Source organism: Pongo pygmaeus, chromosome 14 (assembly GCF_028885625.2).
Source record: "Pongo pygmaeus isolate AG05252 chromosome 14, NHGRI_mPonPyg2-v2.0_pri, whole genome shotgun sequence".
In the NCBI taxonomy this organism is placed as follows: domain Eukaryota; kingdom Metazoa; phylum Chordata; class Mammalia; order Primates; family Hominidae; genus Pongo; species Pongo pygmaeus.
The window spans coordinates 39,431,270-39,443,983 of record NC_072387.2 but is presented as its reverse complement, the minus strand read 5'-3'; the positions used below and the strand labels follow the sequence as shown (position 1 = coordinate 39,443,983).

The window sequence follows — 12,714 nt, the reverse complement described above, 5'->3', positions numbered from 1 at the left end:
CACTAGACAGATCATTGAAACAGAAAGTCAACAAAGAAACAATGGACTTAAACTACACTCTAGAACAAATGGACCTAACAAATATTTACAAAAAGTTCTACCCAAGAATTGCAAAATATACCCTTTTCTCATCAGCACAGGGGACATTTTTCAATATAGACCATACAATAGGCCACAAAACAAGTCTCAATAAATTTTAGACAATCAAAGTCATATCAGGTATCTTCTCAGATCACAGTGGAATGAAACTAAAAAGCAACTCCAAAAGGAGCTCTCAAAACTATCCAAATACATGAAAATTAAACAATCTGCTCCTGCATGATTTTTGGGTTAACAGTGAAATCAAGATGGAAATTAAAAAACCCTTTGAAATAAATGATAATAGTGACACAGGTTATCAAAACTTCTGGGATACAGTAAAAGCAGTGCTAAGAGGAAAGTTTATAGCACTAAATTCCTACAGCAAAAAGTCTGAAAGATCACAAATTGACAACCTAATTTCATACTTCAAGGAACTAGAGAAACAAAAGCAAACTAAACCCAAAGCTAGTACAAGAAAAGAAATAAGATCACAGCAGAACACAATGAAATTAAACAGCAAAAAAAAATCAATGAAACAAAAAGCTTGTTCTTTGAAAAGGTAAAATTGATAGACCATAAACTAGATTAGCCAAGAAAAGGAGAGAGAATATTCAAATAAACTCAATTTGAAATGGAACTAGACACATTTCAACTGACACCACAGAATTATGAAAGATCATTCAAGACTACTATGAGCACCTCAATGCACTCAAACTAGAAAATCCAGAGGAAATGAATACATTCTTGGAAACATACAAGCCTCCTAGATTAAATCAGGAAGAAATAGAAACCCTGAGCAGACCAATAACACGCAGTAAGATTGAGTCAGTAATAAAAAAAACTGTCGACTTCAAAAAAAGCCAGGGCCAGATGGATTCACAGCTGAATTCTACCAGACATTCAAAGAAGAATTGGTGCCAATTCTACTGAAACTATTCCAAAAGATTGAGAAAGAGGGAATCCTCTCCGACTCATTTTATGAAGCCAGTATCACTTTGATACCCAAAACCAGGAATACTGGTCTGTAGAAAACTACAGACCAATATCCCTGATGAACATTGATGCAAAAATCCTCAACAAAATACTAACTGAATTCAATAGCACATCAAAAAGATAATATGCAATAATCAAGTGGGTTTCATCCCAGGGACGCAGGAATGCTTTAACATATGCATGTCAATAAATATGATATATCACATAAACAGAATCAAAAAACAAAAATCATATGATCATTTCAATAGATGCAGAAAAAGCATTCAATAAAATCCAGCATCCCATTATGATAAAAACCTTCAACAAACTAGGCATCTAAGGAATATACCTTAAAAAAATTAGAGCCATCTATGACAAAACCACAGTTTTCATTACACCAAATGGGGAAAAGTTGAAAGCATTTCCTCTGAGGCCTGGAACAAGAAAAGGATGCCCACTTTCACCACTTCTATTCAACATAGTACTGGAAGTCCTAGCCAGACCAATCAAGCAAGAGAAAGAAATAAAGTGTATCCACATTTGAAAAGAGAAAGTCAAAATATTGCTGTTTGCTGATGATATGATCATATACCTAGAGTTTGGATAAATGAATTCTGTAAAGTCTCAAGTTACAAAATCAATGTACACAAATCAGTAGCACTGCTATATACAACAATGACCAAGCTGAGAATCAAATCAATAACTCAATCCGTTGTACAACAGCTGCAAAAAATAAAATACCCAGGAATATACTTAACCAAGGAGGAGGTGAAATATCTCTACAAGGAGAACTACAAAACACTACTGAAGGAAATCATAGGTGACACAAACAAATGGAAACACATCCCATGGATGTGTTTCATGGATCAGAAGACTCAATATCATGAAAATGACTATACTGCTCAAAGCAATCTACAGAGTCAATGCAGTTCTTATCAAAATACCATCATTTTTCACAGAATTAGAAAAAACAATTCTAAAATTCATACGGAACAAAAAGAGAGCCCAAATAGCCAAAACAATCCTAAGTAAAAAGAATAAATCTGAAGGCATCACATTACTAGACTTCAAATTATACTACAAGGCTATAGTTACCAAAAGAGCATGGTACTGGTTTAAAAAATAAAGTAGGCATATTGACCAATGGAACAGAATAGAGAACCCAGAAATAAAGCCAAATACTTACAATGAAGTGATCTTTGACAAAGCATACAAAAACATAAATTTGGGAAAGGACACCATATTTAATAAATGGTGCTGGGAAAATTGGCTAGCGTCTCTCACCGTATAAAAATCAACTCAAGACAGATAAAAGACTTAAATATAAGACTGGAAACTATAAAAATTCTGGGAGATAACCTAGGAAAAACTCTTCTGGACATTGGCCTAGGCAAATAATTCATGATTAAGACCCCAAAAGCAAATGCAACAAAAATAAATAAATAAATGGGACTAATTTAACTAAAATGCTTTTGTACAGCAAAAAGAGTAATTAGAATAACCAGACAACCCACAGAATGGGAGAAAAATATTTGCAAACTGTGCAGCTAACAAAGGACTAACATCCCAAATCTACAAGGAGCTCAAAGAAATCACCAAGAAAAAAATCCTGTCAAAATGTTGGTAAATGACATGAACAGCCATGTCTCAAAAGAAGGTATACAAATGGCCAAAAACATACGAAAAACAATTCTCAACATTGCTAATCATCAAGGAAATACAAATGAAAACTGCAATGAGATACCACCCTACTCCTGCAAAAAGTATTATTGAATTTAATTATTAAAAAGTCAAAAAACCAATAGATGCTGGCAACGATGTGGTGAAAAGAGAACACTTATACACTGATGGTGGGAATGTAAATTAGTACAACCTCTATAGAAAACAGTATGAATATTTCTTAAGGAACTAACAGTAGATCTATCGTTTGATCCAGCAATGCCACTACTAGGTATCTACCCAAAGGAAAAGGAGTCATTTTATTAAAAAGACAACTGTACGTGTATGTTTATCACAGCACAATTCACAATTTTAAAGATATAAAACCAACCTAAGTGCCCATTGATTAGCGAGTGGATTAAAAAAATTGGTATATATATATATATATATATACACATACACACACCATGGAATATTACACAGCCATAAAAAATAATGAAATAATGTCTTTTGCGCAACTTGGATGGAGCTGGAGGCCATTATTCTAAATGAAGTAACTCAGGAATGGAAAACCAAATACCATACATTCTCACTGATAAGTGGGAACTAAGCTATGGGTACCCAAAGGCATACAGAATGACATAATGGACTATGGAGACTCAGAAGCAGAGAGGGAGGTGGCAGTGGGTGAGGAATAAAAAATTACATATTGGGTACAATGTACACTACTTTAGTTATGAGTACCCTAAAATCTCAGACCTCACCATTACGCAATGCGTCTATGTAACCAAAAACCACTTGTACCGCAAAAGCTATTGAAATAAAAAAGTTAAAATTTTTATACTGAAAACTTTTGTGAGAAGTTTATAAATATATAAATTCAAACATCACTGACCTAGACTCCCTAAGTTATCTGTTTGTTTTTTTGGCTTTCATACTAAACATTTCTTCTTCAGGCTACTGTTACAGTTATACAGCTGGCACTTTCATTACAGTCAGATGATAAAATTTCCCAGTTATGGGACTCACTGGGATAGCTAGTAACTCAGAAATCTGGAATCTTGTAGCCTTGTACTTTTTGGAAATCCGTTACATACTATGGTAGGAAAAATGAAGGAAAATGACTAACTTCATTGTGTTAGTCACTGTCCTAGTGCTTTGTGTCCTCAGAACAGCCACTTTAGGCAGGTATCATTTTCCCCATTTCACTAATGACAAAACTGAGCCCCAGATGGGGCTTGTTACTTGTGCAAGGTAGCAGAGATAATACGGGTAAGAGCAGGGGGCTAAGAATAGAAGCCTATTATTCTATTTCTTCTATTTCTGCCTAACTCCATAGCCATGGTCTTACCAATACTCCACTCCACTTTTCAATATCTTGAACTTTTAAGGTGACTTTTTTTTTTTTTTTTTTTTGAGACAGAGTCTCGCTGTGTCACACAGGCTGGAGTGCAGTGGTGTGATCTCGGCTCACTGCAACCTCCACCTCCGGAGTTCAAGCAGTTCTCGTGCCTCCGCCTCCCGAGTAGCTGGGATTACAAGTGCCTGCCACCACACCTGGCTAATGTTTGTATTTTAGATAGAGACGGGGTTTCACCATATTGGCCAGGCTTAAGGTGAAAAGATTCTCACTGGACACAATTCACAGAATGAAGATGATAATTGAAGGCTCTCTATGCTGATTTCATACCTACCAGTGACACAGTAAAAGATGATGGGGCAGCCCGGCGAGTTGGCTCACGCCTGTAATCCCAACACTTGGGGAGGCCGAGGCAGGTGGATCACGAGGTCAGGAGATCAAGACCATCCTGGCTAACACAGTGAAACCCCCTCTCTACTAAAAATACAAAAAATTAGCCAGGCATGGTGGCGGGCGCCTGTAGTCCCAGCTACTCGGGAGGCAGAGGCAAGAGAACGGCGTGAACCCAGAAGGCAGGGCTTGCAATGAGCCGAGATGGCGCCACTGCACTCCAGCCTGGGTGACAGAGCAAGACTCCGTCTCAAAAAAAAAAAGATGATGGAGCTCCCCTAATCCTGCTCTCACGCACCTACTGATGAGCTTAGAAGCTTAGAAAGGCAGCTGACGCCTGTAATCCCAGCACTTTGGGGAGCCGAGGTGGGTGGATCACGAGGTCAGGAGATCGAGACCATCCTGGCTAACACGGTGAAACTCTGTCTCTACTAAATACACAAAAAATTAGCCAGGCGTGGTGGCGGGCGCCTGTAGTCCCAGCTACTCGGGAGGCTGAGGCAGGAGAATGGCGTGAACCCAGGGGGCGGAGCTTGCAGTGAGCCGAGATCGCACCACTGCACTCCAGCCTGGGTGACAGAGCGAGACTCTCTCTCAAAAAAAAAAAAAGAAAGAAAGAAAAGGCAGCTGATGTTTGGAAACTCCCACTACCCTCAGCTCAGGTTGAATTGGAGGAGAAGCTGAATATTGCAGTATCTGGAGGAGTGGAGGTAAGAAGAGGGAGACAGTGGCCTTCTTCCAGCTTCCAAGACTAGTCTTGGTGATGCTGTGATAACAAGTATTTATTCATCCATTCATCTATTCACTCAATTGTCATTGCCTGCCTACTCTATATTAGGGAATGGATTCAAGTCACGTGAATGTTTAGGTAGCACAACCTTATTAACCTATATATTGGGTCTGCTGTAAACCACAACACATAGGAACTTTATGAAAAATTGGTAGCCATTTTCTCGGTTTCCCTATAGGAGGTTTGGATACTGTTTGAGGGGAAGGGGTATCACGGATGCTTGGAGCAGAGGGATGCACACAGTAGCCTGTACCCAAGGGCGTTTTTACGAAGCTTCTCTAATTACTGTCTATGTGTTTGGATTCTGAGTCATAAAAGACAAGTCAACAAATTAAAACATGTATATCAATCCAACTCAAATAATGATCTACCGAATTAAGGCAGGCACTGCTCCTGTTTTAGGCGTGAATGCAGTCCTCATAGTGGTAGCATAGGAATCCCAGTTGGGGTCACCTGCTAAAAGTACAATAAAGCAGTTTTAAATATGGCAAACCAGAATATTTTGATGAAATGTTGTTTTAACAATTAAGATAATTTTGCAAGAGAAAAAAACATTTTGGATAATTTATCTTTAGAGTCTAAGGAATAAAGGCCAAAGTACAGCCTTTAATAGGAATGAGGAAAGTTCAACTTATCTGTGTTTCACCCCAAAATAAAAGATAGTTCTATTGTTTCTCCTGAGCATTCATGCATGCTATTTTAAAGAATTAAAGACAGACATAAAAATATAAAGAGGAAAGTAATTCATCTGAAATTCTATCATTTTAAGAGACCTACTATTATGTTTTAGTCACCAACTTTACATGCATCATATTAGATGTACCTATAGACACAAGGAATGACTTTACACACATGGGATCATATCACACACATCAAGTTTTATAATGGACACCTCCTTACTTCTTCGTTTCCCTGCCATTGCCACTCTCCTTCCTATCCCTCCTCCCAGGCAGCACATGTTAACAATTTTGCCTGTTTCTTTGCACACATGTGGAGGTAATCACATACTGATTTATACATAGACATATTGGGTTTCAGTTATCAACATTTTGTTTCACAAAAGTGGGCTCATATGACACAAAGTGTCTTTTTCTTATATCTGTCACTAACAGTGTCTGATAGAAAACTCCTCCAAGTCATCTGGCGTAGTTCTAATTCATGTCTTGTAAAGTTGTGCAAAATTCTATGGTGTAGATGCTATTTAAAGCTATGAGAGTGGGGAGATCAATGAAGGAGGGAGTAGACTTGGAGCAGAAGTTCCAAGGCTGAGACCTGGAACACTCCAATGTCAAGAATTTGGAGAGAGAAGGAGGAGCCAGTGAAGGGGCTGAAAAGAACTGTTAGAGAGGTGATGAAGAAACCAGGAGCCAGTGGCATCCTGAAAGTCAAAAAAAGTGTCCCAGAGAAGGGAGTCAAATACTGCTGATGGTTCCAGGAGGATGCCAGCTGAGCATTTACCATTGGTAGTGCTATTGTTTGAATGTGTCCCCCAAATGTTGTGTATTGGGAACTTAATCCCCAAATGTGTATGTTGATAGCATTTGCAGGTGGGGCCTTTGAGAGGTAATTAAGATTAGATAAGGTAATCAGAGAGGGGTCCCCATGATGGGACTGGTGGCTTTATAAAAAGAGGATGAGAGACCTGGGCTAGCACATTCTTGCCCTATCACCATGCAATGCCCTCCACCATGTTACAATGCAGCTAATAGGCCCTCACCCGATGCCAGTGCCATGCTCTTGGACTTTCCATCCTCTAGAACCATTAGCTAAAGTAGTTTTCTTTTCCTTATGAATTACCCAGTATGTAGTATTCTGTTACAGCAACAGAAAATGGACTAAGACAGGTAGATACCAGCAACAACACTGTTTATTTGCCCCAACCTCCCATTGTCAACAAAGTACCACCAAATTTCTCAGGAATATACATTTTAAATTTAAAATTCAGTCATTCTCTCACTCTTCATACCTGGGTGGTTACCTGCTGCTTTATATATGTCATGAGAACCTGGGTTGAACATCTCTACTTTTTGAATACAAATGTTCTCTAGGATGTATCCCTTCCTCCCTAGAATACTGTAGCCACCTCATTGCCTGTATTTGTTCCCCTTCATGTGTCCTATTACAATTGCTATTAAGTATTTTTCTTCAATTTCCCAATATTTTAAAAAGCTATATGCTACTTCTTAGCATAGGGAGCTCTGGCCAAATATTTATGGTTCCTGTTATCTTTGAACCTTTTAATGTTCATCTCCTCATCTATCCCAATCAAGTCTTGTTTATAATTTAACAGACTCTCATTTCCAATCAGGATCTGATCATCTGCAACTATTACCTGTGCCCTTAACCCTGGCTGAAGTTCTACCTCCACTTAAAAGCCCCTTAGTCAGATAATTGAAGCCTCAGCCCCTTGTATTCCCCACTCTGTAACTGTGCTTCTATGCACTCCTAGTGTCTGCTCTCTAATCCTGCTCTACAAAAAATGACATCATTCTCCAATACTCCTTCTTTAGTGGGCATCACTTTACGCTTGAAAGCATTTTATCCCAATAGCAGAATTCAATGTTCTTTGTTAAAAGAATTACAAGTATGAACAAGTAAAAGGGAAGAAATTGTGAGGCATGCCACTCATAAAAGAAGCCTTCTCTAACCTGATTTGAACTTCAGCATTGGACTTTTGGAAGGGTCAGGAAGGATATTCTGCACAAAAGCCACACATGACTTTTCCCTCTTTTTTCTAAGGCAAACAACTCTAACAGTCCAGATCACATTTCTATTAGGCTCAGATATGCCTCAAAAAGCCTGGCAAAACAGCACTTCAGGCAGCACCTCCCAATCAATCATGTGGGCAAGCACGACACGCCCCTCTGTGTTCCCACCCATCTAGGGTCCTATCCCTTCTAAAGATAGTTTGGCAGCTGGGGTCACCAATTGCCAGGTGCCTAGATCAGGAGTCTGATGGACAAGAGTAGCATGCCTTACTGCTTCCAGGAACCGAGGCCATGAGAGCCTCCCTCTTCCATTGTTACCTTTGTACAGATCAAGCACTCCCTCCACTCCCTAATCCTAACCTGCTTGGATGCACACTTGATCTTTGGTATATCTTCTTTTAATTTCATGTTAATGATTTCCCTTACTACAACTCTTTTTGTAAGGGCTGTATTTCCATGCTTTTTACCTCCATTGACAAAGGTTCTGAAAGTACAGTATGCTATTGGAATTAATTTTCTTCATTAACAGAAATGTTCATTGAGAAATCTGTAATCACAATATTCTGAAAATCTGTTCCTAGTATGTTCTCTGCATGTCACTACTTTCTTCTCAGTGTCTCAATGTCCTTTTCTGTAGCTCATATCCATCTTTCCTGTGATTATGTCTTCCTAATTCTTTCTTCTCTCATTTTCTGTTCCTCCTTCAAACAAGTCCCCAAGCCCTCCCCGTGGACCAAGCCCTGTGGAGCACTGGGACACAGAGTCTTGACCTGGCCTTGGAGAACTCACAGGCCAAGAGATGAGCTATGTATCCTACGAGCACAAGTTTAATGTGGTGCTGATGTCCTATGTGTCACAGGGAACATGAAGAGGGCGCAATTCTTTTTGCTTGGATGAGAAGATGGGGCAGCAAGGGCAGGCCCAGGGGTCATCATAACATAGGTGGCATCTGAGCTGCGATTTAATTTAGTAGATGTTTGAAAGAGAAACACAGAACATGAAGTAAAACAATTTACAGAGGAAGTAGCAGGAGGTATGAGAGTCTGAGATGAGACACAACAAATAGCCCTATGTGAATGGAGCAAAGGGAAAGGTGGCTAATGACAGGTCAGCAAAGCATCCTACAGCCTCATTCTGCTAACCTTGACCACCCACTGGATGTGTTCACCATTAGGAAAATATAAAGCTTTAAAAATATTATAAAATAGTAACATGTATATTCTATTATACTTTACAAAATATTTTCACACATATTATTTTATTCCCTCACTTTGTTTTGAGGATTCAAGGTATTGATAAATATAAGTTGCTTGTAGTGTGTCATATGGTGACACTACAAAAAAGATATGTCCATGTCCTAATCCCCAAAACCTGTGAATCTTACCTTATTGGGAAAAGGGGTCTTTGCGCATGCAATTAAAGATCTCGAGATTAGGAAATCATCCTGGATTATCCTCGTGTACCCTAAATGCAATTACAAGTGTGCTTATAAGACAGAGACAGAGACCTGGAGTAATGAGGCCACAAGCTAGTGTTACAGGATCTCTGGGGTGCTGATTTTTCTGGCTGGAAAGCTCTGTGCCTGCAGTGCCTTTGCCAGAGTTTTTGTCCCGCGTTGAGGCACACAGACAAGTGAAGAGTGAAGAAGAGTTTTAGTGTTAGAACAGCTCGGAGGAGTGGGTAGCTTCTCTCTGTAGGCAGGTCATCCGGTCAAGTGTTCAGCTGTCAGTAGAGAGGAGGCCCTAGAGAGCATAGCTCCTCTCCATAGGCAAGTCATTCAGAGATCTCTGCAGGTCTCTGAAGCTCTCAGCAGAGAACGTAGCTCCTGTCTGTCGGCAGTCGAGAGGGTACTCCTTCCTTTCTGCAGCTAGTTGCCCCATCATCTCCAGCTATCAGCAGACAGCATACTCCTCTACAGCTGGGGGTTCCCTTGTCTCTCCCTGCCCTCTTCATTCTCTGGCTGTCCTCTTCCCTGCTCTGGCTGAGCCCAGGGTTTTTATGGACTTCAGAGGGAAGGAAGTGCATGCTGATTGGTCCATGGGTGGCCATGGGCAGGCTGGAGGAGGCAGCATGAGTCCCCACTCAGGTTCCTGACTGGCAGCCTGGTCTCCAGACTTCAGGCCCTCCCTGGTCGGAGGGTGGGGCCTTACTGGGGACCCCAGCCCCTTCCACCCAGGACTCTGTCTGCCTCCTGCTGCCATTCACAGACCTGGGGCTTGGTCCCAACCCCACTCTGAGATCAGAGCCAGTGGAGAGAGGCCAGGCAGTGGGAGCAGATACCCTTGAGCCTGCAGGAATGGATGGGTGAAGGGTGTCCTTCCTGGGGGGTCCAAGGGTGCAGGCTGCAGAGATGCCCAGGTCCTGTGCCTGGGAGGGCAGCTGCAGCTGCACCAGGGAGCTCCCGCCCCACCAACTTGGAAGAGGCAAAGCTCCCTCTTTTCCCTGGCTCCTGCCTGCTTCATGGAGTGAAAGGCCCAGGTCTGCAGCCGTGGGTTCCACAGGGAGGCTCAGAGGCACAGGGAGGCTCAGACCCACAGCCGCAGTTTGGGTGGCTGTAGCCTCGTCCAGGACTGCAGGGCTCCTGCCTGCTCCACAGAGCAGGAGGCCTGGGTCTGCAGCTGTGGTTTGGGTGGCTGTACCGGCACAGGGAGCTCACATCCCAACTCAGAAGGGGCAGCTTCCACGGGCTCCATGGAGTGTTGTAGCCCCAGCTGTGCTTCCCTGCTGCAGCCAGCATGATGGCAGCAGCCACTGCCATCACTAGCAGTGCCGATGGCTACCTGAAGCTGGAAGACGCAAGGACCACTTCTCCCCTAGGGCCTGTAGAGGGAGTGCAGACTTGTCCAGACCTTGATTTCAGGCTCTCGACCTTCAGAGCTGTGAGCAAATAAATTTTTGTTGTTTGAATCCACCAGTCTGTGGGAACATATAGCAGCCACAAGAAGCTAATACAGCACCTGAAAGCCCCATCTGTAGTAATTATTCAATAGCAGTTAGTCATCAGTCACCATCAACCTCATCCTATTTCGGATGAAAGCTGGGCAGTGGTGACATATCAAGCCTACCTTTTGGAGGGTGACTCTCCCAGCAGTGGGGGATGAAGTGGCACAGAGTAGCCATTAGAGGCCCAAGCCTGGAGGTAAAGGGGTGAATTCACCCAGGCGAAAAAGAGCTTTGGAGGCAGAATCAAAGAGACCTGGTGATCAAACTGCAGTCTCAAGGAAGCTGCCTTCCCTTCTAAATTGAGCAGCTAGGACCCTCTTAACTGAACTCTCAAAGTCTGGAAGGTTTGAGGAGGACAAGGAGTGTGATTTTGCACATATCAATTTGGAGGCCCTGCTGTGACACCCACATGGAACTGTCTGGTAGACAGTTAGATATTCTGGTCTGAAAAAGTAGGAAGAAAGTCCAAGTCAGAGATAAAGGTTAGAGAGTTGTTGGCACCTTTATGCAGCACCTGAAGCCCTGTGGCAGGATATGGTCACAAAGAGAAGGTAAGCCTAGAAGGATCAATCTTGGGGGACTCCAACAGTTCCCAGACAAGAAGGGGATGAAATGGGGAGACAGTGGGAAAACAGTGTGGTTGGAAAGCGAAGAGAAGCATCCAAAGGGGTGCTGTCGGGATGCTAGGAGGGGATCCTCCCTCCTCTGTCTCTCCTGTTTGCCTTGCCATCATATAGAAACTGAGTATATTAGATATTTTCTGCACTAATTAAGTATTTTCATTTTCCATTCTTAATTTACAACAGAATGAATTGGAATGAAAATATGCATTTCATTCACTCTTTTGGGAGCACAATTCTAGGGAATTTGTACCTGAACAATCCTTCACTGCTCCATAGCCACTGTGGAATCACAATTACCCAGCTCTACAGCAGCAATGGGCAATTATTGCCACAAGAGACCATGATGGAGCTGACTACACTGTAATCATGCCACTAGCATCACAGCTAGAGTGGCTCTCCCTCCACAGACCCAAAAGGCTGAACTGGTGAACCTGCTGCATCTGTGGGCAGAATTAGGATGAAAAGCACTACCTCTGTGAAATACAAAATCTCTGTGGAAGAAAAATCAATTCGGGTTAGAGGCGGCAGCTGAAGGCCATGGCTCCCAGCCTGTGCGACAGCCCAGGAAGGGCCCCTGCCTCTGCAGACACCGCTGGGACTGCATTCAGCAGCCCACCCCTCCCCCACTTTCCTTGCTGTTTCCAAGACCCTGTATGGGGATCGGGACTCATGCAGGACCTGTTCTCTTCAGAGCTTCCCAGACTTCTCCTTCTTCTTTGCCTTTGGCCCTGTTTTCCTTGGAAAATCACCAGTTCTTCCTTTTTTCCTGTGCCCTCTTAGCCAGGCATTTCCTTGAGTGTTTAAAACTTAACCCTGCGCGTTTTAGGGAGCGGGGGACTTGGCAAAGGGTATGCGAAGGACTGAAAAGGAGCAGCGTTATGAATTCCCTGTCATTCTCCCTGACTCCCTGTCTTTTCCTCAGTTGAGCATACTCCTAAGAGCGATGCCACACCCTTAAAGACTAAGGCCCCTTTTCCTCAACAGGACCCTTTCCCCGGGAAAGACCCCAGCCCCGCCCCGCAGACCGGCAGAGTCTGCTGTCTTACTTGGCTGGAGGTTGTGGTGGCAGAGAGAGGGATCCGGAGCCCTGGGCCCAGGCTGTTCCATTCTGCCCGAGGAGGCGGCCGCGGGGCCCCGGCTCCAGCTATCTCAGCGCTTGCGGGAGCGGCGGGCTGCTTTGTGACGCGT

The 12,714-nt window shown here is 42.7% G+C and overlaps 1 protein-coding gene across 7 annotated transcripts in view; it reads right to left on the bottom strand.

The window, feature by feature from the left end:
- The window catches only part of TEX26 (testis expressed 26), a 41,900-nt gene extending 29,200 nt beyond the window's left edge, over nt 1–12,700 (bottom strand). The window contains exons 1-2 of one of the 7 annotated variants that reach the window (XM_054446593.2): nt 12,573–12,700; nt 5,624–5,708 (exon numbers count right to left, since the gene is read on the bottom strand). In XM_054446593.2, coding sequence (XP_054302568.1) covers nt 5,624–5,708; nt 12,573–12,633 — 146 coding nt within the window. In that variant the 5' untranslated portion in view covers nt 12,634–12,700. Of the gene's footprint in view, nt 1–5,623; nt 5,709–10,740; nt 10,824–12,572 lie in introns of those variants that run through there. The other 6 variants (XM_054446594.2, XM_054446591.2, XM_054446590.2 and 3 more) reach the window with 6 other exon arrangements.
- Between the last annotated feature and the right edge of the window lie 14 nt (nt 12,701–12,714).